Below are 25,877 nucleotides of genomic sequence, written 5' to 3' on the forward strand. Positions count from 1 at the left end.
GATGATTCTTAGTGTAGAGTAATATGTATAAAATATAAATATATTCGAATAAGGGCCATCTTTACTAAAGGAAACAAATGTTATATGGTAACGCGCGTTGGTGTCTAATGTTGAGTTATTTTTGGTAATGTTCTGAAGAAAGAAACTCTTAACTATTTGTATCTAAGTACACTATTACAAAGACATTTTAAAGAATGAAATGTATGTGGTCTGAAGATCGAATAACTGACTGAATGACTTGCATGAAATATTATGGCTTCTAAGCTGAGATAAAGTCTATTAAATATAGACGTATTTTTTTAAATTGATTTCAAATTATTAATGAATTCTACATAACATAATGAAGAACATATTTACTTTCGTTACTTTGTTGAAGAAAATAATCTAAATTTGTAAAATAAATAAACAGTTTCCCTTAAAAGTATTATTGCTATACCAGCTAAGCCAAGCGTCCGAGTGTTTGTAATGTTTTTTTTTTGAGATTGGATGCATCTATTCGGTTTGAAGCGACAATAAAGAGAAAATTGAATTGATCAGGTCGCCAGTCCTTATCCCGCCTCGCAGCCAGCATGGCGGAACTGCAATGCATGCAAATTGAAATAACCAAAGCTTACGGTCAGGTCGAATGGCGCGACGATCTCAAACACACCATGATGAAAGCCGGTGCTGAAAATCGTGGAATTGTTTTCCTGTTCTCCGACGCCCAAGTATATCACTGAACTATTTATGTTTTATGTTAAATAGATAAAATATTTTACATTGACTATGAACCTATAAATTTAGGTTATAGAAATTTCAACTCAGTGGAAATTATTAGGTCGATGAAAAGCAACAATTTTTTTTTTTTTATTTTTTTTTTATATAGGTTAGTTTGGCTTATACTTTTGATGTTCGATGTTGTTTACATCTTTAAAGACTGTATCACTTTGAATGTTAACTAAATCAGTTATTATTTTAAGTTTTTAGTGATAAGTGGATGGTATAAATATTTCAATAAATAAACAAAAAAATAAGCGTGAACATTTGTTTTGAATAGCAAAATATTATTCTACATCGTTAATACTTTGCGTCAGTATTTATTTTTATGATTTGTTTTGTATCATTTAACTGAACCACTAGTTCGTAATAATTAAATTACGACGAAAAAAGTATCTACAATGAATAAAAACAATACCATCAAAAATATATACCTTTTAAAAACTGAAGCTGAAACATTTTCGCAAAGGCCTTTAATTAGACAAAGAAACAAAAGTAAATTGTAGGTACTTCTAAACTTCTAAGAGCTTCTCCTCATGCAGATGAAAGGACGTATGTTACGACAAGTTCCTTCAAAGATTTAAACGACACAGATAATCTCCTAATTAGTTTACATAATTATACGATATATTAGGAAATCTTTCATATTTATAAGGTTCGTCATATTACTGGTGGTGGGGCTTTTGCATATCGTTGCTACCGCTAAACAAAATCGAAAGACAACAATACTTAGAATTCTTGTGTTTCGATTTGAAGGATGAGCTAGTGTTACAGCACAAGGGACATAGCATCTTAGTTCCCAAGGTTGATGGGGCCAATGTTTCTTACAGCGCCAAAGTCCATGAACAGCGGTGCGCCTCAGGACGCCTTACAATCACATATTTAAAAAAAAAACTCTCATTGGTTATTTGATCTTCGAAAGAAAAAACAGCCTTGTTTAATTATTCCTGTCTAAAAAATATTTGTATTCAAATTCGTAAGTTTTTTAAATGATTTAAAATTTATGATTTAAATTTGCTTTCTTTTTTTAGATAAAAATGGAATCATTTCTCGAAGACCTGAACAATATACTGAGTTCAGGCGATGTTCCGAATATATATGAAGCTGAAGATTTGGACTCCATATATATGTCTGTACGTCACGCAGTCATGGAAATGAATTTAGCAGCGACTAAAACTAATCTGTTCGCTTGCTATCAACGTAGAGTTCGGAGCAATTTACACATTGTTGTAGTCATGAGTCCTGTTGGCGAAGTAAGTTCATCGAATAACAACTTAACTAATATTAAATAAATTATATTTATTTACATAATAATTATCAATATTAAAGCCTTAATTATATGAAAATATTAAAAAAGTTGCATTAAAATTTATTACCGTGTGGTTAAGTTGAATATTTTTGTGTATTTTTTCAAAATTATTTTAACATATGTATAATAAATAAAATTTACTATAGATCATATATATAATTATAGCAACATATTATATATAAAGAAAAACATTTATAAGATAAGAGTAGAATTGTCGATGATTATTTTATGTATTTTAATATTTAGTTCCCGTTTGTTGCTCATCCGCATGTGAAGGCGACGACGTGTGTTAGATACTCTATGTCGTGTTTTATAACTTTACAAGGTGAAAGCAAAATTTCGTGTTGATCGGTTGAGTTTAGATGTCAAAACGTAAACAAACTCACTTTTACATTTATAGTATTAATTTTATAAATAACTACAGACGACTAATATTATATTTTATTGTTTCCTAGGCATAACAAACAAAGAATTTTATACGATTGTTACTAAATCAACTGTCAATTTAACGAATGCGGTAAATTCGTTTTTCAACTTCTTAAAACAACTGCTTGCAAAAAAACAAAAGAAAAAAAAATGTAATCACAAATGATAGTTTAACTTAGACGTTGTTATCTAACGATAATATCGTTTAAAAACTAGTTGCACAACTTTTTTTATCCACATCAGATCTTCAGAGCTCGTCTCCGCCAGTTTCCCTCCCTTGTGAATTGTTGCACTATCGACTGGTTCAGTGAGTGGCCGAAATCCGCCCTCCAATCCGTGGCGACACACTTTTTCAATAACATGTTGGAACTGCAGACCACTGATGAAGTTATCGAATCTCTAGTTGTAAGTAATTATCGATATTTTTTTGTTTTCTTTTAATTTTATATGTAGGCAGGCGGATACGCAAATGGACCACCTGGTGGTAAATAGTCCCCAATGTCCATTAATTTTGGCGCTGTAAGAAATAATAACCATTCCTTATCGCTAACGCGCCAGCAACCTTGGGTTAAGATGTTGTGTGCCTTGTGCCTGTAGTTAAACTGGCTTACATAAAGTCTTACCTATAAGTTTAATATAACAATAATATCTAATATTAACAAGGAAGAGGAAAATTTAACATTATGTAATTTGCTAAAATACCATAAGTATAGTAGTTATCCACCAACCCGCATTGGAGCAGCGTGATGAAATATGATCCAAACCTTCCCCTCAAAAGGAGAGGAGGCCTTAGCCCAGCAGTGCTAAAGTTACAGGCTGTTAATGTAATGTTAAAACAAACCATAAGTATGCACTGAAAAACCTGATTTTCACAAATAAATAGCAAAATCTACAATTTTCAGTCTGTTTGCTGCTTCGCACACCAGAGTGTGGTGGATGCGAGTGCCAAATTCTTGGCTCAACTAAATCGCCTCAATTACGTGACTCCTATGTCTTACATGGAGATGTTAGCAGCTTACGCGGAAATGTTTAGAAAGAAACAGAAGGCTATACTCATGGAATCCAACGCTCTAAAAACAGGTGAAAATTTTAATTGATTGGCTTAAAAGGCAAAGTTCAGACTCATACATTTCTTACATTTTTACTATCAATAATATCTTATTGATAAATGTTAGTACTATAAATATTCATGGTATGACATAAAATTCTGAGCTAACACCAAAGAATTATTATAAGGGCAATTTTTTTCTAAAATCAACTTTAAAGGTCTAAATAAACTAAATCAAACTGAAGTTGAAGTGAAGCAGCTTCAAATTGAATTAGCTGAACTGAAGCCATTGATGGAAAAAGCTGCTGATGAAACCAAGAAAGTGATTGACCAGATAGCAATAGATACAGTACGTAACAATTTTTATTTCATAATAAATCATTATCTATATCTATTCACTCACGATGGCACGTCCCTCCAAGCTAAATTATCGGCGTACGTGAGTGACGCTCGTGGTTATAAGATGTCTTATTGTGCGTGAGATAACTTCTGTCAGAATAAAGACAGCAAAAATATTTCTTATTTGATTATATTTGTTAATGCACGCCAATAATTAAATAAAATAAAATTTTATTCCTTATGATTATGTTATTGCCGATATTTACTTGAATGGTATTATTTCTTTTGTAGGAAATAGCCGAAGACGCTAGAATTAAAGTAGAGAAAGAGCAAGCGATCGCGGAACTGATGGCTAAGGAAACAACTGCTATGGCTGAAGATGCACAGAGAGATTTGGGTGATGTTGAATTTGCCTTAACATTAAACGTTCAATAGACATCAGTATTTATAATTTGTATGTTTATATTATATTAAATATAATAAATATTAGATTAGAGTACATCAAAAGATACATTTTTCAAATTATATATTATGTAATACATAGCTTACCTGTTTGGAATATATTTCAAAATAATAGAAGCCGTAGTAGTATCAAAAGATTTTACCCGATGGGAACCTGTAAGTCAAATCAAGTAAATCGGATCAAAATCCTTTATTCACAAGAAGCAATACACTTGATTAAGTATCATATCGAAAACTGGTTTGGTAAAATGATACCCTGAGCTGAGAAGAATCGATAGAACAAGATCAGCAGGTTCTTCTTTAGTCAATCTACGATTGTTAAAATAGTGATTATATTCAATATAAAAAAGGAAAATACAGGAGGCGATCGTTTCAGTCCCAAGATTCTCTGTTGCAACTCTTCTTTACTAATTATTTATAAATGTATTCATTAATTTGTGCTCAATTAAAATATAAATTATGTCCAACATGTGCTCAAAAAACAAAAAAAATAATTATATATATGTTTTATAAAGATAATATTTTAATTGTAAATAAATGAATCGTACCAAATACTAGACGAAGCAATGCCAGCACTAAGAGCAGCTGAAAAAGCCCTGCAAGAATTGAATCGTAATGACGTCGTTGAAGTTAAGGCAATGAAAAAACCACCAGCCGGTGTAGTTCTTGTGATAGAATCACTTTGTGTGGTATTCGATATCAAGCCTATTAAGGTAACTTTTTTTTACTTTATGTAGTCGAAGTCATTTCAATTATTTTTAATACATCCCGATTTAAACAACAATTTTGTTAATTCTTAATCCTTTTAACACTCATTATATTATACTACCTATTACGATATATTCATATTTTATAAAATAACTGCCCTTAAATTTAAGAACAGTCCTAATTTTTAAAAAGTACTGGACCAACAGTCCTAGAAGGCAGACCAATCGTATTTTAAAATATATATAATCTTAAACAAATTTAACTGGTTCGATATGCAGGAACCTGGAGCATCATTTGGTCAAAAAGTGCTGAACTACTGGAAGCCAGGGTCACAGATGTTAGCGGATCCAACTGCATTTCTGGACTCGTTGATGAAATATGACAAGGAATCAATTACAGAAGACATGATAAAGAAACTAAAGAAATACGTTAGCGACCCTAACTACGAGCCAGTCAAGATATCGAAGGTATGAACGAAAGCTGAAAATGAGTCAATAAGTTCTTTTTTTAAATGTTCATTTGGGTCTTCAGAATGGCAAGTGGTCACCGCTACCAAAATAAATTTATACTGTAGGTAATATTAACTTTGGGAACCAAGATGTAATATCCCTTGTGTCAGAAGTTACACTAGATCACTCGCCCTTTAAATCGGATCATAGCAACACTAAGTCATGTTCTTCTGTGATAGAATTGTGATCAGTCTGTAATACATCAATTACCCCATTTATTATGATAATACTTCTGGCTTAAGATATTAATATCTCAAATGATATACATACATGTGTTTGATAATATATATTGACCTTAAACGAATTTAAATTAATTCTAATGTTTGAACGTTAGGTGTCAAAGGCGTGCATGTCTCTGTGCATGTGGGTGCATGCTATGTATAAATTTTATCACGTGAATAAAGCTGTAGCTCCTAAGAAGGAAGCTCTTGAACGAGCTACAAAAGAACTAGCAGCAGTCGAAGGTACACAACATTCAGCTTTATTGCTTACGACATATTAAAGTATTGACAATATATTAAAAATAATATGATATAAAATGTCGACATATATTAAGAAATTGAATTCTTCCAAATACATATAGTTTTATTATTTTGAATAGAGATAGAAAAATAGTTATGCATTATCAAATGAACTGTCAGTTTTTAACTATTCATAATATTATTTTGAAATATTATAGTTTCATTTTATTCATTCGATAAATTACAAATCACGTCCATCTATATAAATCTATGTAATTAAATGTTGTAGAAAACCGAAGACATATCAATATATGTCGAATATTCCAAGAAATTAATATCGTACTAATAATGGAATTTGAAATTAATCCAATATTAATTACAGTTAGTGGGTCTCCCGCGTGTCTTTTTCAAAAGATTTTTAGAAATTTCGAAACCTATGACAGGTTTTGTTTTTATTTTATTTCATTGTAAACTGCAAGTCACTTATCCACATTTGGTGACAAAATAATGAAACCTCTTTTAAATGACTTTTTTAATACCAAATACTACATTAGTTCAGCTAGAATTTTTCTTATACATTGTTATAATAACGTCGTACCGCTCGTTAATCGGCCAGTAATTTCATTCCGCTCTTTAAATCATAACAATTTAGTTAATTTCAATCAAGAATCCTCTTTAATTTTCTGCACATCTACGACTGGAATTCTCCAAAATGAGATCATAACCGTTTTTTTATGTGCAACGATCGTCCCATAATCACTGGGACAAAAATCGGCTTACGCTACTAATATATAAGATTGTTTTCAAATTTCGAATAATTATCTTGTTAATAGCTGTATTGGCGAACGCAAGAGCAAAAATGCAAGCGCTTCTAGAAGGTATCGCGAAATTGAATGCTTATCTGCAAGAGAAGGAAGACGAGAAGCGTAAGATGGAAGAAGATATAAATCAATGCTTGGCAAGGATGGATCGAGCTAATAGGTTTGTGACTAAAAAAAAAGCTTTTGCTCACTCCATACGTGTATATCTAATATAATAAGATTGTACACCTGATAATGTTTACGACAGAAAATCATAATATCCTTTGATTGGGCAGATTTGAGATTTAAACATAGGACCTCGTGATCAGGAACAATGTAACCATTTTGTTCCTAAATTATGGCATTTCTTTAATTTCGTTTAGTTTTAAAGCAGTTTTGACGATAATTTAATTATATATTTTCTATTCATGTAATATATTTCTTTTTTTAGATTATTGAATGGTTTGTCAAGTGAACGAGTTCGCTGGATACGGACGATAAAAGAGCTGGATGTCGGTCAAGTGTATCTCATTGGAGATATCATGTTGAGCGCTTGTGAGATTGTTATTTTCTTATAAACTTATCGTAATAGTTAATGCCCCACAATTGGGTAAAGGCGAGGAGGAGAATTGCGGCCTATTCTATCCGAGAATAGATTTCGTTCAACCAAATTTAAATCCAGGCAAGACTACTCAGTCGTGCCAGTCTGTGAAATAAATTATCTAGGAAACTTCGGATGACAATCCGATACTTGTCTATCAGATGCACCATATTACACCATGTTATATAATATGATGGGATAGGCTATATCTACGAAAGTATAAAAGCATCAGGATAAACCTATAACGCCAAGTTTCCGACTCCGCAAAGTCAATATTTCCTCCTTGGGACAAGGCATCCGTTTCTATAATAAAATAAATACATGAATAAAAAAAAAAATCATGTTATTCAATACAAGATTATATAGATGCGATAAAAAAGCGTGGAGCTAATACTTGTTAACTTCGAGGCTCAAATAAATCCTATATTATATACACATTATATACGTAACTACTGAGTTTCTTGCTGGTTCTGCTCGGTGGTACCGGTGGTAGCTTTACTTCATATAGTTTTAAAATGACGATTCAAAAGTGCTTGTGGTTACTTGAATCAAGTATATTTTGATATATATATATATATATTTATTTAAGCTCCATTTCGAACATGGATTAAATTTTATATTTTCCTTTTATATCTGTAATCAAGGTGCTGTGGGCTACATCACGCCGTTTACAGATGAATTTCGTCGAGAGCTACTTTCGCAGTGGATAAAACATATTGTGGTAGGTCAATCACATTAATGGCGTGATATTTTTAAAAGTGACAGCAACTTGTGAATCCCACTGCTGGGTTAAGCATATCGAGGAGAAGGTTTTGGAACTTATTGCCCCGTAATGCGTCATCGTTACGAGATAATAATGTTGGTTCCTGAGAATTGGTGCTAATCACTGGCCATTGGCTGGTCACGTGACTAACTCGGCTTTTTTGTTGATGTTTGATAATTATTTTTGTAAGTAATTGATCTTGGAAATATATTTACTATTACGAATGGAACAGATTTTACCGATGTTCGCGTACAACTAAACGATTTTGGAAAATTTCAAAATATTCTTATTTGAAGGAAAATATTGTAGCAATTGTCAAGGGAATAGATATTAGATATGAATTATTTTTCTTGACAAATTATATTGTCAGTTTTAAGGCCGAGTCTAGTACTCATTGAAATAAAACTAGTTTTTAACGGATTTAATCGCGTATATTAATTATTTTAACATTCCGACGTTTTGAGCACTTTGCAGTGTTCGTGGTCATAGGCAGACTAAGGTGACATTTGTCTGTTCGAATTACAAAAGAAATATTATTCTTTTTCTCTTCTTCTCTTATTATTAATTCGTTTAATTCTCTTATTATTAATCCGTTAAAACTAGTTTTATTTCAATGTGTAATAATCGCGAAAATCTAAGACAACATTCCGAGTCTAGTACTCGCCACAACGTTCGGTGACGCTGAAAAGGCCAAAAGCACTACGACATACACGATACAAAAAAAAATACCTCGTATGGCCATTAAAAAAATATTTGGTTTTTATCGAAAAATTCTCAATATCAGCCGGGATCCTAAATTGGCGGGAGTGTTATCCTTTCTCGCCTCGGAAAGCACTTAATGTCGATGGTTTGCAAAACTCTTTTCGAACGTGTTCGATTTACCATCCCATTTGATTGTGAGAGTAAATGATCGACAGTGTTTGCGTTTGTGAACACCAAGTGTGCACTATAATACGACTCCACTACCGCTAAAGATTGGCCGAGACCAAGATCGTTCAGGGGTTCATCATCATCATCATCACATATGATTATTTTTTAGGATGTGAAAGTACCTCATACGCAAGGAGCGACGCCCCTGTCTATTCTTGGTGACGCTGTTGTTATACGGTACGTACACTTATTAAACTTGACTTGACTTGCCTTTCGATTTTGATAAAATGTAAATTGACGGCTACTTTTAAGCCGTAGAAGGAAAACATTGTATATTTATAACTTCAACTAACTCACTTTAAGTTTAAACTTGATAATAATATTCGGATTATCCTTAACTAGTACGCGAGTTTGTTAAAGTTAATATTTCCAACAGATAAAGCCGAAGATTAAGATGCGTAAGTTTTGTTTAAAGCTGTTTTTAAACTTGCTATAATAAAAACATTCTAAGAATACGCTGAATAAAACAAACAAAACGAGCAGAGCGAATACAGCACTTCTATAAGAAGTTAAATTAATTAATATTTACTTGGTGGTAGGGCTTTGTGCAAGATCTTCTGAGTAGGTACTACCCACTCATCAGATATTCCACCTAGTTGTTGTTGTGTTCCGGTTTGAAGGATGAGTAAGCCAGTGTAACTAGACATGTCCCTTGGACATAACATCTAAGAACCCGAGGTTGGTAGAGCATTGGCGATGTAATGTAATTGTTAGAATTTCTTACGACTCCCATATCTGTTGGCAGTGATGACCAATTTATTATTTGGCCTATTTGCCAGTCCAACTAATTATGATGTATATCTTATTGTATTTCCACTCATTTATTCAACAGAAATTGGCAAATGTATGGTTTACCCCGTGATCCACTTTCCGTGGAGTCCGCAGTGCTGATGTCCAACTCCAGAAGATGGCCTCTCATCATCGATCCTCAGACTCAAGCCAATAAGTGGATTCGTGCTATGGTAAAGTGGCATATTTGTATTGTTACCGCTGTTGATTTTCTGTTTACTAAAATGAGTAAATTGTTAAGACATGCGTTACTCATTTTTCATATTTAAATACAAATGCATTCTAAAAGATATAATAGCAAAACAATATTAAAAATTATTATTTTCCTAGTAAAAAGCCTCATTTAACATATTTTATACTTCGGCAAAATAAACACGCTTTCTTGCCGTAAAATTAAATTTTAAACAATTTTTATTCACGCAAAAACGCTGTCAGACATTTTGATGACGTAATATTGGTAAAAACAACGGTTCAACATTAACAGCGATAAATATTTGGTGTTTTGTGGGAAGATAATGAATTATATTATACAATTTAAGTATATTACTACATAACTTTTAATTTTAATCAAATTTCATACTTTATTTTACACTAACGAAAATACCCTATTAATTACTTACTATTTCGAACCCAAATCTAAGAAAAATAAGCAAGATTTCGAACAAATGACCGAACAGTTGTCTATCAGCCATGCTTAATAATTTAGTGTATTGTGTTAAAAAATTAAACTTTTTAGGGTAAAATCGAAGGAATAGTAGTATGTAAACCAAATGACAGAGATTTACTCAGAAATTTTGAGTCTGCGCTGAGGTTTGGCAAGCCAATACTTTTAGAGAACGTTGGTCAAGAACTGGATCCGGCACTGGATCCAGTGTTAAAGGTATAAATTAAACCTTTTAAGATTTCAATTTGATTTCAACAAGATTTCACTTTGTAAATTAATTGTAATATAGTTGTTTTTATTGTAGATTTAAAATAAAAGTGTTTGTCTAATTAGGTATTTTCCAGCAATTCGAATGTTTTGGAAGGATAAACTTCCAAGCAAGCTCGCAGTCACACTTATAATATTATTAAAATATATTTTGAAATTATTCCGTTTTTCTAGACTAATATTACAAATAGGAAAGGAAATATGTCTGTCTATCTGATAATATTTTACGGCTAAACGAATTAACCGAATTTGATGAAATTTGATAGTGAATTTTTTTTTATACCAAAAAATATGACCAAAAGACAAGAAACCGCGGGAAAAACTAGTATTATATATAAAAGAAGATGAAATAAATGCTTTTCAAATCCATGTCTACATTTAAAATGGATGAAACTGCGAAGCGCAACTAATTATATAATTATAATATTTATTCGTTTATATTTTAAAAATTCAAGAGTTTTAATTATTGTTTGTTTTCAAAATATTACTAAGTTATAATATATTTACTTTTTCCAGCGACAATATTTCCGTCAAGCGGGTCAACTGGTTCTTAAATTGGGAGACTCGTTGATTCCGTATACCGCTGGTTTTCGCCTTTACATAACCACAAAACTGCCGAACCCTAAGTATACTCCTGAGGTGTCCGTCAAAGTGCAGATTGTCAACTTTGCACTGGTACCAAGGTAAGTAGGTATTGCGAGAACACAACTGACGATATTAAAAATTAATATTTTTATTCATATATTTATCTTTTTTTCGTTATTCGTAACATTTGATCCACAAATATCAGCCCATCAGTCGCCAACGGTAGCTTTTGAATTACGTCTTCTAAACGATATCACTGTCGTGATGTCGTGAGCAAAACGAATCATTTCTTGAATGTAGTAACCAGACACAGTCATTTACATTTTACATTACATAAAACGATGTAAACTTAAAAGAGAACAAGTTTTTAATCACTTGAACTATATACGTATTTGATTTAAAGTCACGTGTTGTTTGAGACTTTTATATAATTCAAATTTTGTTTTTGATGAACAAATCGATGACGTGAATGAATTTGTCCCTGCTAGTGGTTTAGCAGAACAACTCCTATCAATCGTAGTAGCCCAAGAACGTCCAGACTTAGAAGAACTACGAGGACAGCTTATTGTATCGAGAGCACAATTATCGACCCAACTAGCTGAAATGCAATCTGATATTCTATACGGTCTATCTAACAGTGAAGGTTCCCCAGTAGATGATCTGCCTCTAATTCTCACTTTGGAAGCTATTAAAATAAAGAGTGCTGAAATATTGGTAAGTAGTCTAATTTTCTTCTTTATATAACAAATCATTAGTTAAATTGCAGATTATCCACTCAACGGTGATATTGGTATTAATACTAAGGTTATTTAATGCATTGCTAACATCTTAGCTTGAGAGCTTACAGCTATCAACTTTGAGAAGTTGGTGGTGTATTAGCGATGTAAGGTATGGTTAAATTTTTTACCGCGTTAATGATTATAGACAATTGTGGTTACTTACCTCAGGTTGTACATTTGCCAGTCAACATACATAAATAACCTACAAAAAAGCATATTTTTTAAAATATATAATAAGGTAATCATAAAAATATTCACAACTTCATGATTAAATTACGCTAAAAGCTGTTTATCTGTGGAAAGGCAGCGACCGGTGAGACTTCAGTCGCTGGACTTTTTCTTTAAGTGATTTTTGAGACACGAGAAAGAAAACATTGCCAATTTCTATATTTCTGGCAATTTTTACGATTTTCTCGAAAACAAATATCAAAAACTTTTAATTGACGCACCCGGAAACTCATTACCTGCACCCTTATAAGGGTGGCTTATAAGCGAACAACCTTGAGATGTAAAATGTAGATAAAGAAAATTAAGAGGAGACCTTCATTTCTCAACGTGGATTCGTATCCATTCAAAGACCAGTTTAAAGTGTCTTAATATAAATAGTATTTTTTAGAACAGTGACACTCATTTTGGGCATTTATTTAGATTAGACAAATATATCGTTCTAAACAAACGGATCTAATTATTTAATTTTCCGCAGAATTGTTCGTTCCAAATGCGAATTTTGCATTATATTGCATTAGCAGCCTGTAAATTTCCCACTGCTGGGCTAAAGGCCACCTCTCCCTTTGAGGAGAAGGTTTTGGAGCATATTCCACCACGCTACTCCAATGCGAGTTGGCGGAATACACATGTGGCTGAATTTCGTTGAAATTAGACACATGCAGGTTTCCTCACGATGTTTTCCTTTTTTTTTATAAACACAAATTAAGCACATGAAAATTCAGTGGTGCTTGCCTGGGTTTGAACTCGAAATCATCGGTTAAGATGCACGCGTTCTAACCACTGGGCCATCTCTGCTCCAAATGCGAATAATTTTATAGAATAAGAAGACGTTACTTAAATTATTTTATGGATCACATTATGAATTACACTGAAACTAGTTAATTTTCAATTACAGATTAAAGTAGAAGATATAGAACGGACATCTGCTGAAATAGATGAAGCCCGACAAGGTTACGTGCCTGTCGCCAATCGTGGTCAAATTTTATTCTTCTGCTTATCTGGCATGGCCAACGTTGATCCAATGTACCAATACTCCTTGGAATGGTTTGTCAAACTGTTCATACGGAGCATGGCTGAAACGGAACCAAATGGTTATTTTCTTTTTCGTTATTTTTATTCAAATACATTAATAAAAAAAAAATATATAAAAAGAAAATACATTAATAAATCTAGTTTATATTTGATAAAATTTTAAGTGATGTTCGTTAACGATATAATTCATGTAGTATACCTTAAAACTCGTCACACAGGCACATATAAACAGGAGTATGATACGAAATGTTATTTTCTGAAGTTGTGAATATTTCTATGATAATACGATATTTCTAGATTCAAGTCCTCTTTACGATCATAATTTTTGAATGATTGACTCGCGTAATAAATTATACGGCGTATACTTTTGTTGACGTACGAATACTTTATTCTTTTTTTCAGACGATATAATCGAAAGAGTCGATATAATTATTGAGCACTTCACGTTTCTCCTATATCAGAATGTGTGCAGGAGTCTTTTCGAAAGACATAAACTTCTCTTTGCGTTCCTACTTTGCGCTCGAATTTTACTCGACAAAGGAACCATACGACACCAAGAGTTTAACTTCCTTTTGAATGGTGCTAAGATTGAAGAGGTAGATAGCGTTTCTGAAATGTTTGATAAACTTTGTGGTATTTGATAGTGACATTATTTCATTCTTAATATTATTTGTCTTTAAAGTAGTACGTACTTACGTAGTAGTAGTAGTTGTCTTAAAAGTAGTAGTCTTAGTTTGGTTTTGGTCTGGTTTGAAGGGTAAATGAGCCTGTGTATATATAGGCAGTGTTGATTTCGGTGGTCAATTTGCCAGACTACCTAATTTTATATTCATAAAATTGTATGATTAATATTAATTGGGATAGATAAAGTGATTCTGGTTTTTTTATGGATTTAACTTGTGTTTAATCATCATCCCGTGCTTGATTGTGAAACAGTGTTAGGAAACCTACACGTGTTGGACGAAAATCTGCTAAATTTGAACCGTTGGGTAAAATAAACTCAAAGTCTTGTCAAAAAAGGCGAGATCTTAGTTTACACACTGTTATCTTCGTGAAATTTTATTTAATAATCAGGATAATTTGTTTTTTTTTACATTTTAGTGAGAATACCTAGTAATACCTATATTAATTAACATCCTTAATTAACCTTTCTCCATAATAATCTTCACGTAATCTTTAGTATAACTATTCAAATAAAATAGTTCGCAACTAACTCGCTTTATTTAAAGGAATTTGAAAACCCAGAACCAAAGTGGATATCCCCAAAAATGTGGCTAGATATGATGCAGCTTGCCTCTCTGCCCACCATGCATCAGTTTGTCATTGACTTCCCGCAACAGACGAAGTTCTTCAAATCGTATTACGACGCTTGGAATCCACATAAGTAAGTTTTAAGTTAATATTTTCCGTTTAAAAAATCTGTATATACACCTAATAAAAAATAGACAAAGTAAACATTACTTAATCTAAACAAAATATATAAGAAGCAATGACTGCAATTGTGTTCGAAACAGGTGTACCATTCAGCTTCCAAGTTGGACCTCAAAACCCAGCGCTGATTTTCAATAGCACTCTTTGTGGCTGTGATGTGACTTGTGTTATTTATAAATATTATGTAGCATTAGCATTAGCAGCCTGTAAATTTTCCGACTATTGGGCTAAAGGCCTCCTCTCCATTTGAGGAGAAGGTTTGGAGCATATTCAACCACGCTGCTCCAATGCGGGTTGGCGGAATACACATGTGGCAGAATTTCGTTGAAATTAGACACATGCAGGTTTCCTCACGATGTTTTCCTTCACCGCCGAGCACGAGATGAATTATAAACACAAATTAAGCACATGAAAATTCAGTGGTGCCTGCCTGGGTTTGAACCCGAAATCATCGGTTAAGACCACTGGGCCATCTCGGCTCTAAATATTATGTGACTTGTGTTATTTACAATTAGTTGTTTTCGGTAAAGACGTTTTCATTGGTTTAGCTGCGGTTCCGTCGTTGAACAATGACACATTACACAATTATTTTAACATTTTTTTAAGTACTTAATGCATTATATATGACGGACCTATTATTGCAACTATTTGTGGACGGTAAAATATTTCAAACCAGTTTAACATCTCACAATTCACTAAATATTAATTTAATAAGCAAACAGTTTACAATTATAAAAAATAATTAAAACAATAATTTCCAGGCACGTGTTTTTCTTAAATACGTGATTTATTTGTGTCGCCAACATCTGTTATTAATTTGAAGACTACCAATTATGCTTTGTAGCTGCATTACTCAGATTTTAGCTTTAAGGGCAGTTTTTAAATTAATATATAGTTAGCATATTATTTGTATTTGAAAAACTAATTTTTATTTTTTCAATTTTTTAGATTACCATATCCGAAACCACTAGATTCACAATTGGACGCTTTTCAAAAATTGCTTGTGCTAAAATATTTGAAAAACTAATTTTTATTTTTTCAATTTTTTAGATTACCATATCCGAAACCACTAGATTCACAATTGGACGCTTTTCAAAAATTGCTTGTGCTAAAATGTCTGCGACCGGATAAACTTGTACCTGGACTTCAAGTGAGAAGGAATTTCCGGGAAACGCTTACATCCAGTTACTATATTTAACGAATCGTTATAGTTCATCAGTAGTCGAACGATTTTTAATTACGAAGAAAAAGCCATTAAAGCCTAATACATATCATACACATCTTATTTCGAAACTTTGATAATTTTTATGTACAATTTTGAATAACGACTCGTAAAATTAAGTAACCGAACGTAAAGTGGTAACTAAGCTATATTTATTCTAGTTGGTTTGTGATCCTTAACTTGGTAGCATAATATTTTTTAAACCACTTACTTTCCCAAGGTTTTAGGACAAAATTACTCATCTTCACAGGCTTTTTCATTTCTTTGAATGCATTGTACTATTATAGTATTTATTTGTAATTGATTGTATAAATTTGAATCATTTCATTCTATTATCCTATAGCATACAACCTTTCAACACAAAGTTTTTGATTACGTAATCAAACACTGAATAATATGTTGTGTTAATAGTAAAAAGGTATGACATTAGATATAATGGGGTGTGAATATGTAATGAGAGGAACGCGAGGCCATCCCGTCTGCCGTCCTCCTGAGTATTGCCTGAAACAAGACACGTAAGGCTCTCACATCCACAGCCCTCAAGGTCGCACCTTAAATTTTAAGCTGGGGACTAGACAAACCATAATAATATATTTGTATACATTGAAGTACCCAAATTTCAAGTTGTATTGCCATACAACAACTTACTTAGGCTGTTTCAAATAACTAAAATATAATTATTATTGTACATGCAAAATGGTAAAAAAAAAATATATATTCCGCTGAGTTTCTTTCGCCGGTTCTTCTCAGGTCCGAGGTGCTTAATTCCGAACCGGTGGTAGATTTTTGACTACCAATAAGCAAGTGTAAGCACTTCTTTATTGGATAAAGATTTGACTTTGTCTCATTTTTTTAATTGTATTTACACAGGATTACGTAGTGACAGGCCTAGGTGCAAGATTCGTGGAACCGCAGCCGGCTGATCTTGCCGCCTTGTTTGCTGAATCGGATCCTCTAGCACCTATCATATTCGTGCTATCGACAGGAACCGATCCTGCTGCTGGTAAGATTGTATTAGTATCGCAAAGTTAATTATTTCTTAATTGCGTTTTAACTGTATAAAAAAATTTCCCATCTGGGTACCAACGAATCATTAGAAATTCAACCGTAAAACAGCAATGCTTAGTATTATTGTTTATTAATGTATTTATGTATAAGTGTTCCCGCTTGAAGTTTGAGTGAGCCATTATACCTCCAGCACAAGTGATATAATATCTTAGCGCCCAAGTTTGGTGAGACATTGGCGATGTAAGAAATGTTTAATATTTCTTACAGAGCTAATGTCTATGAGCGGTGGTGACCACTTATCATCAGGTTGCCCATTTGCTTTGCTTTGGCATTGGTTGGCGGACGAGCATATGGGACAAAAGCGCTGTAAGAAATATTAACCATTCCTTACACCACCTTTGCGCCACCAACCTCGGAAACTAAGATTTCATGTCCCTTGTGCCTGTGATTACACTGACTCACTCACCCTTCTAACCGAAACACAACAATACAGAGTACTGTTATTTGGCGGTAGAATATCTAATGAGTGGGTGGTACATACCCAGACGGGCTTGCACAGAGCTCTACCACCAAAGTTAAGGTTTGTTAAAATAAATATTCCGTTTTTATTTCATTTCTATCAACTTTCACCGATCACTCTTTGAAATATAATTTGACATTTTTGTCATTAATTTTAGATCTTTTAAAATTCGCTGATAAAATGAAGATGGGAAAACGTTTCGAAAGTATCTCCTTGGGTCAAGGTCAAGGACCGCTGGCCGAAGCAATGATGAAGGTCGGCTGTGATTTTGGTAACTGGGTATTTTTCCAGGTAAGTAAAGTTGAGGAAAAGTTTTGATTGCTTATACTTTTTAATTAAATATAAACCAATTATCCTTTTTTGAATATAATTTAACGAGATAAATGAAACAAGGTTAGGATATTGAGGAAAAAATATATAAACAATTGAAATAATTTCTCGTGTAAATAATTTTACTCATGAGATATTCTATCGCCAAGCAGCAGTGCTCGACATTTTTGTGTTACGGTTTGAAGGGTGATTGAGTCAGTGTAACTACAGGCACGAGAGATAACATCTTAGTTCCCAAGGTTGGTGGCGTATTGGTGATGTAAGGAATGGTTAATATTTCTTACGACGTTGTCTATGGGAGGTTTACCTGTCCGCCTACCTATAAAAAAAAAGAAAATCTAATTGACTTCGTAAATAGTACACTCTAATTATGATGCTATTATTTTATTTATGTAACGATACAATATATTGTTTATTTGCATGATATCTTAAATATAAAAACAAAAGCTGTCGTGGAACACATGATTGAAACTAAGTCGTTTTCGCCGTCTGTTTTGTATTAAATAATAATATATACAATGATATAAAATAAAAACGTTTGAGAATAATTAAATAACAAGATATACTGGGCCGGATCGTAAGTTTAGGGGGCCCTGGGCTGACACTACTTAGGGGCCCATTTGATACATATCTGAACGTAGACCTGAATTAAATTAATTGAATGGGTTTGACTAATTGCAGGACTCGCAGGGCTTACATACGATACGATCTGTTTAATTTAATAAAGATATGGATTCTTTCGCATTATCGTCTATTTTTTACTTTGACTTGACTTATATGGGGGCCCCTTGAATCCACGGGGCCCTGGGCTGAAGCCGAAAAGCCATATGGTAGATCCGGCCCTGTAGATATAAAATTATGAGTAATAAGCCTGGTCCTATATCGTGACGATTTTTGACATGTTTATTCTAGTGTCAGACGCGTAAAAAACTTTGATACAAAAATAAATGTTTATTTTGCTATTTTATCGCTAATTTTCATATCTTTTGTTGTAAGAACTGCCATCTGTCACCATCATGGATGCCGGTACTCGAACTGAACGTTGAGCAGATTGTACCGGAACAAGTTCATAAGGATTTCCGACTATGGCTCACGTCCACACCTTCGCCATTCTTTCCAGTGGCATTGTTGCAGAATGGTAATATACGTATATAGGTTTACGTATTCCAATCCATTTCCTGATAACACATCTTTATTGTGTCCTATTAACAGTTGTTCATTAATATATCTTTATTAATAAGTCAACACCATTCAACTTAACTACTCATATCCGCTATAATTAGACGTCCAAAACGATTATTTTTCGAAAATCCATATTGAATATCATAGATCTTTTGACTCAGTTTATTTAAATTTTATCCTCTTAGACTATACCAACACCGATTATACGGATTATGAAACTAGTATTAAAGTTTTACCCTTTACTGAATATTTGAACATAGGAAAAGCTTTCGTGTTTGTCCAAAGTTTTAGTACACTCACATAACATGATAGCAGTCAAAACATTTAATTAACATAACACACACACACACACAAACGTGATACTTATTTCTGTATAGCTGAAATATTCAAAGTAATATTAGCATTCCAAACTTTTGCTGTCATATATTTGGAAAATTAAAACCTGCTCACATTACACAAAAACTGGTGATATTTTTACGAGGCTTATTCAGCGTTTACATTAGTACTACACTTCACTAAAACATTTATTCTAAAAGCCTTACCTTTCAACTAATTTTGCGTCAAAAATTACACAAAATATAATACTACCTGCGAATATTAACACACATAACAATGTTCTTTATTTTGTTGCTTAAAATATATTTAAAAAGGTCCCATAAACAGTAACAGCCTTTAAATTTTCCCCTGCTGGGCTAAATCCTCCTCTTCCTTTGAGAAGAAGGTCTGGAGTATAATCCACCACGCTGCTCAAATGCGAAATTAGACACATGCAGGTTTCCTCGCGATGTTTTCCTTAACCCCCGAGCACGAGGTGAATTATAAACACAAATTAAGCACATGAAAAATCCGTGGCGCTTGCTTGTGTTTGAACCCGTAATCATCGGTTAAGATGCACGCATTCTAACCACTGGGCCATCTCAGCTGAGTTCAACGATCACAACTAGAAAAATATTATAGACATATATTTGCTTGACGTTAAATTATATCAACGCCCAAGAATTTTTGATCTGGACAATGTTGAGAGTGATTTATTCTTGTCATACATTTTTAGGCTACAAAATGACAGTCGAGCCTCCGAGAGGGATTAAAGCGAACTTATTGAAGGCTTATATGAATCAAGTACCCGATTTTACAGACTATATTAATTCAAGTGATAGTAAAGTACCCAATTTTAAGGTTCGTATTAGAAGATATATACGAATACTTTTAGGATGGTATTCTTTTGAAGTTCATTTTATACTAGTTTGTTTGTTGAAAGTTAATTTGTAGTAAGTTTGTGCTATCCACTCGTTAAATATTAAAGTTTCTCAAGGATTCAATTTTTATGGGCAATGGTGACAGCAGTGGACAGCAGGTGGTCCATCTGGTCGTCCACCAATCCCGTGCTATATATCTACACGATAGAATGAAAACATTTCATTTAGTATAAAAACTATAATTAGTATTTTTTTATAAATTCAACTCGCATTTATAGACAAGCACTTGAATTAAATTTAAAGTTACCATCGGTTCGACCTAGAAGAACCGGCAAGAAATACAGTAAATACTCTTTTGCACCATTTTATGTACGAAGTATGACAGGAAACAATTATTTTTTTATAATATATCCTGCCTAGAAGTCAATTAATACTAAGTCCACGTTTTTTTATCTTTAATATAATCTTGTATTGAGTAATATGCATTACTTATCAATTTTTTTATTTTTTTGATGTACTTGAAATTTTTTAATAGGTCAAATTAAAAATGACTGTGGAGTCTTATTACGGAACCGAATACCGTGTCCAGGAAGGCATGTATTAACTTTGAGAAGTCGGAAACTAGGTGTTATTAGTTTACCCTTTCTCCTCGTGTCCCTACAACGATTGTCACCGTTCCCTTAATAAAGATGTATATTTTAGTCATGGCGGTCAATCTGAAGGGATATTAGAGTATTAGAGTGCAGAAGAGTGCGCGTAAACACAGTTGCCCTCTCTATTCCCTCACTCTTTTAATCCGATAGGACGGCAAAACTTCAAAATTCCAGACTTCGAGCTGTTTTTTGACAGAAAACCCCAAGACCTTTTAGTCGGACCGATCTGGGGTTTGAACCCAGAACCTCGGGATCTAGCCACTAGAATAACCAGGCAGTCACATATATCCCTCACATACTCAACATTCTCTCTTCGTGTTTTAGTGGTTACTCTTCTCGTTGTGTCTCTTCCATGGTGTTGTTCTCGAGCGTCGTAAGTTTGGACCTCTCGGCTTCAACATCCCTTATGAGTTCACTGATGGAGATCTCCGCATCTGCATCTCACAACTTCACATGTTCTTAACTGAATATACTGAAGTACCTTTAAGGGTAAGTTTATACTGATTGAATCAAACAACGCTTAATTAATGTTTTTGTGTTATCAATAGGGGAACTTTGCAATTAAGGGAAATAGGGGAATTGCAGTTGCATTGTAATACCCACATGGACTTGCGCAAGGCCCTTCAAGGATTTTCCACATATTTTTACGTCCGGACTTTTTATGTATTCGATATGTTTTGATGTGAATGTTCTAACCACTGGGCCATCTCGTATATATGATACAAATAAATTTATATAAAATATTTCTGTCTCCATATCAGATGTTGACGTACACAGCCGGACATATTAATTACGGAGGACGGGTAACAGATGATTGGGACAGGAGGTGCCTCTTGTGTCTTCTGTCTGATTATTACACAACCGCCGTCTTAAATGATCGCTGTATTTTCGATGAGAGTGGCGCTTATAAACAGGTCTCATAAATTATTTTTTTATAATCGGTGATTAATATGATAGGAAAATATATAATAGGATGAACGCATAAATTTGCAGTTCACAGTGTAAAAAGTATGATACGACTAAAATAAAATGAGCTTCGGTGAATATTTGTTGGGAAAACTTTTAGAATGATTATTTGAATTAAAACTCCCAAAGTGTCTCTAGAGAAGTTATTTGATTGTAACTGATATAATATTATATTTAATAATGTCATGACTGTCTCCTTGGTCTAGTAACAAACTAATACAGATATCAAATAGATCTCACGGTCCTGTTTTTTATTTCTTAGTGTTTTTTTTTTATTAAGTTTTTTTTATTTTATGCCTGTCTATTTTATTATTACTTTATTCGTTCTTAATTTAACATATATACATTTCTAGCAAGCGTCTTGGTTTACAATTGATGATTATACGCGATACATCCGCACACTTCCGTTAAACGACGACCCTTCCTTGTTCGGTCTTCACAGCAACGCCAATATCAGCTACGCGATGTCTGAAACTACAACTTGTATCAGTGAGTCTAGCCTTAGCTTTAATTTTATCACAATAGTCTTTAACAACTCTTGGTGCTTTATTATTGTTAGTCCAAAAATGTATTTTATTTAAAATAAAATATTTATGAAATGAACTTGATTTATCAATTATAAGATTATATTTGTTCTACGCAATAGTTCATTGTAACTAATAAATTTAATAAAGAGAAGTCAATTTAATGAATATAACGTCAATGAAACTAATTGTATATGTATCAAACCCATTATATATTGTATTGTATATGTATGTGTATGTATTTAAATCAAAACAACACTTAAATATCCAAGTGCAAGTACTTCTAAGATGCCTGTAGACTGTTATCATAGTAAAGGAGCATGTAAAATCCCTCTCCTTAATTAAGGCTACCTTTCTTTGAGGAGAAGGTCTAGCTTATTTTACCACGGTTACGCATGTAGCAGTTTTTTTTTTATGGAAATTAGACACATGCGTCATGCAGGTTTTGCCACGATGTTTTCTTTCATCGCCGAACACGAGACGAAGGATAAACATAAATTAAGCAAACCCACAATCATAAGTGCGTTCTAACCAAATTCAAATATCTTCAGATATACATATAATATTCAAATATTCAATATAGAAGTTAAACACTTTCTTTTTGATTCTCAAAATTCTACCATGGGTTCGAAAGAACACCTCAGATCTGGACCGGCGGAAGAAACTTAGCGGGATATTTTTTTTGACAGGTGTCCTCGTTTACCATCATTAAATATTTATTTTTTAAACAGGCAGGCGATCTTTTTAATTAAAATTCTCGGTTCAACTTCGATATGAAACATCATGTAATAAGTTTTTTTTAATGTAAAGCTATAATTAATTCGAACAGATACTTTGAGCAATTTACAACCGAAAGAAGTAAGCGGAGAAGGTGGTCTTACAGCTGAAGAGATGACGGAGCGAGCTGCTAAAGAGATACTTAATGTATTGCCACCGATGCTGGATCAGAAATTCATCGCGACTACGTAAGATTTGATTTAGATTCATTATTGTTTTCATAATAGACAATTTGATAAAATTTAATAAAAACTACTCAGACTGTGATAAGTAAATGAAATATAAACATAATTACTCCAATTGGTATTTAAGGATAATTTGAAACAAAATAAAAATTACATGGTGGTAGGGCTTTGTGCAAGCCCGTCTGGGTTGGTACCACCCACTCATCAGATATTCGACCGCCAAACAGCAGTACTCAGTATTGTTGTGTTCCGGTTTGAAGGGTGAGTGAGCCAATGTAACTACAGGCACACAAGGGACGTAACATCTTAGTTCCCAAGGTTGGTGGCGCATTGGTGGTGTAAGAAATGTTCAATATTTCTTACAACGTCATTGTCTATGGGCGGTGGTGACCACTTACCATCAGGTGGGCCATTTGCTCGTCTGCCTACCAATGGCGTAAAAAAAAACTGATCTACTTGGTGTACGAGGTGTAAGGGTTTTTTAATATTTCTATCATTACCAATCCATACGGTTAATTTACCAAAAAAAAACTGAAACTGAAAATCAAATTGAATTTTCAGGTATCCTGTATCTTACAAGGAATCCTTAAATACGGTACTAATACAAGAAGCAATACGATATAATAAACTGTTAACAGTCATTAACAGTTCGTTGAAGTAAGTGATGAATTTTAAATCATATAAAACAAATTTAACACTTATGACTTTCTTATTTCTGTCTATTAACTGTGACACGTATAAGATATATGCATGTTTTTAATACAGAGACTTACAAAAGGCACTAAAAGGCCTGGTGGTTATGTCCGAGGCGTTGGAGAGTATGGCGGGTAGCTTGGCTCGTAACGGAGTACCAAATATGTGGAGCGCGAGGGCGTATCCATCTCTAAAACCACTCGGTGAGTTTATCATTTCAAATAACTAACTGTATTCAAAGTCTGGATCTAATAATTTTGAAGATTTCTTCCCGCACCAATATTTTTCTTAAGTTAGGGGAATAATAAGAGTGACTTGGATTGATTTTTATGTTAAAGACGGACGGGATAATGGGCTACTTGATGGTAAGTGGTCACCACTGACCATTTACATTGGCGCTGTAATTTTTTTTAACCATTCCTCACAACGTCAATGCCCTACAAACCTTAGGAGTTAAGATGTCCATTGTGCCTGTAGTTAAACTGGCTCATCAACTGGAACACGATAATACTAAGTATTGCTACTTCCATTGCAGTGGTAGACAAAAGTATTTTTAACACGCCGTTATCTTTTATACAGCGGCATGGGTAAAGGACTTATGTCTTCGGGTGCAATTCATGCAGCAATGGGCCGAGGGTGGGATCCCGAAAGTGTTCTGGATATCCGGCTTCTACTTCCCTCAGGCTTTCCTCACGGGTGCTCTGCAGAACTACGCCAGGAAACACGTCATTGCTATCGATACGGTCGCTTATGCTTTTGAGGTATTCTTATATTATAATAATTATCTTTTAATCATTAATATTTTTCACTTGAGGAATACATATCCCATAGGATTTATTAGGACTAGTGGGTCTCCCGCGGAACTTCGCGTTGATTCAAAAGTTTTTTTAGGAATTTTGGAACGTATGGACAAGTTTTGTTTTGATTTCATTTCATTGTAAATTGCAAGTCCCTCATCTACATTTGGCGCCAAAATGACGAAACCTTATTTTAATGAAAATTTTCATGTCAAATAGTACACATTAGTATAGTTAGAATTGAAGTTAGTTGATGACAATTTACTGAAATAGAAATGCTCTCTAAGCGGCCACTTACTTTTTTCTGCTCTTTAAATTGAATTATCACTCCAATGATATCCGTGTACTACAACATGCTACGACTGAAGTTTAAGTAATATTATTTTCAGAGAATTGATTAGCAAAAGCCCAATTGGTTTAACCACTTAAATCATAACAGAAGACACTGTAATTCATGTGCGTAATTTGTGTTTATATTTATCATATCGTGCTCGACAGTGAAGAAAGATGATTCTGTGGTAATCTATATGGGTTGCCTGAAATTCTGGTATAGCTAATGGAGCGTGATTGCATCAGCACCCTGATTCTCCATAGGGAGAGAAGAGCCTATGACCAGTGCAGAATTTAGACATGCTTGTACATTTTCGTTCATGGTGTAATTTCTTAAATTCAATTGAACGCACTAATGATTGAGTTTTGGTAATTTTATTAATTATAAACTTTTTATTTTTACAAGGCTTTGCAAGGTCCTCCGCAAAAGAAACCGGACGACGGATGCTGCGTAAGCGGTTTGTTTTTGGAGGGTGCTCGATGGAATTCAGCTGATATGGCGCTCGAAGAAAGTCGAGCTAAGGAATTATACACTGGTAGGATAACACTCTATTTTTTTTATTTAAAAGAAATATCATCAGCATATTCACAAAAACAAAGTAATTCA

At 33.5% G+C, this 25,877-nt stretch overlaps 1 protein-coding gene across 1 annotated transcript in view; it reads left to right on the forward strand.

Moving 5' to 3' along the window:
* Positions 1-25,877, forward strand: part of LOC125073989 (dynein axonemal heavy chain 1-like) — a 73,169-nt gene that overhangs the window by 45,826 nt on the left and 1,466 nt on the right. The window contains exons 53-85 of the mRNA XM_047685139.1: positions 538-707; positions 1,788-2,009; positions 2,735-2,896; positions 3,394-3,571; positions 3,758-3,888; positions 4,170-4,275; positions 4,899-5,053; positions 5,327-5,515; positions 5,892-6,021; positions 6,852-6,999; positions 7,270-7,373; positions 8,064-8,140; positions 9,222-9,289; positions 9,945-10,074; positions 10,638-10,781; positions 11,349-11,515; positions 11,906-12,131; positions 13,320-13,515; positions 13,859-14,052; positions 14,686-14,840; positions 15,938-16,037; positions 16,980-17,112; positions 17,795-17,928; positions 18,964-19,105; positions 20,201-20,325; positions 21,323-21,487; positions 21,760-21,912; positions 22,318-22,453; positions 23,318-23,453; positions 24,012-24,107; positions 24,216-24,346; positions 24,723-24,904; positions 25,677-25,806. Of these exons, the coding sequence (XP_047541095.1) occupies positions 538-707; positions 1,788-2,009; positions 2,735-2,896; positions 3,394-3,571; positions 3,758-3,888; positions 4,170-4,275; positions 4,899-5,053; positions 5,327-5,515; positions 5,892-6,021; positions 6,852-6,999; positions 7,270-7,373; positions 8,064-8,140; positions 9,222-9,289; positions 9,945-10,074; positions 10,638-10,781; positions 11,349-11,515; positions 11,906-12,131; positions 13,320-13,515; positions 13,859-14,052; positions 14,686-14,840; positions 15,938-16,037; positions 16,980-17,112; positions 17,795-17,928; positions 18,964-19,105; positions 20,201-20,325; positions 21,323-21,487; positions 21,760-21,912; positions 22,318-22,453; positions 23,318-23,453; positions 24,012-24,107; positions 24,216-24,346; positions 24,723-24,904; positions 25,677-25,806 (4,815 nt within the window). The remainder of the gene's footprint in view (positions 1-537; positions 708-1,787; positions 2,010-2,734; positions 2,897-3,393; positions 3,572-3,757; positions 3,889-4,169; positions 4,276-4,898; positions 5,054-5,326; positions 5,516-5,891; positions 6,022-6,851; positions 7,000-7,269; positions 7,374-8,063; positions 8,141-9,221; positions 9,290-9,944; positions 10,075-10,637; positions 10,782-11,348; positions 11,516-11,905; positions 12,132-13,319; positions 13,516-13,858; positions 14,053-14,685; positions 14,841-15,937; positions 16,038-16,979; positions 17,113-17,794; positions 17,929-18,963; positions 19,106-20,200; positions 20,326-21,322; positions 21,488-21,759; positions 21,913-22,317; positions 22,454-23,317; positions 23,454-24,011; positions 24,108-24,215; positions 24,347-24,722; positions 24,905-25,676; positions 25,807-25,877) is intronic.

Source organism: Vanessa atalanta, chromosome 26 (assembly GCF_905147765.1).
Source record: "Vanessa atalanta chromosome 26, ilVanAtal1.2, whole genome shotgun sequence".
Taxonomy (NCBI): domain Eukaryota; kingdom Metazoa; phylum Arthropoda; class Insecta; order Lepidoptera; family Nymphalidae; genus Vanessa; species Vanessa atalanta.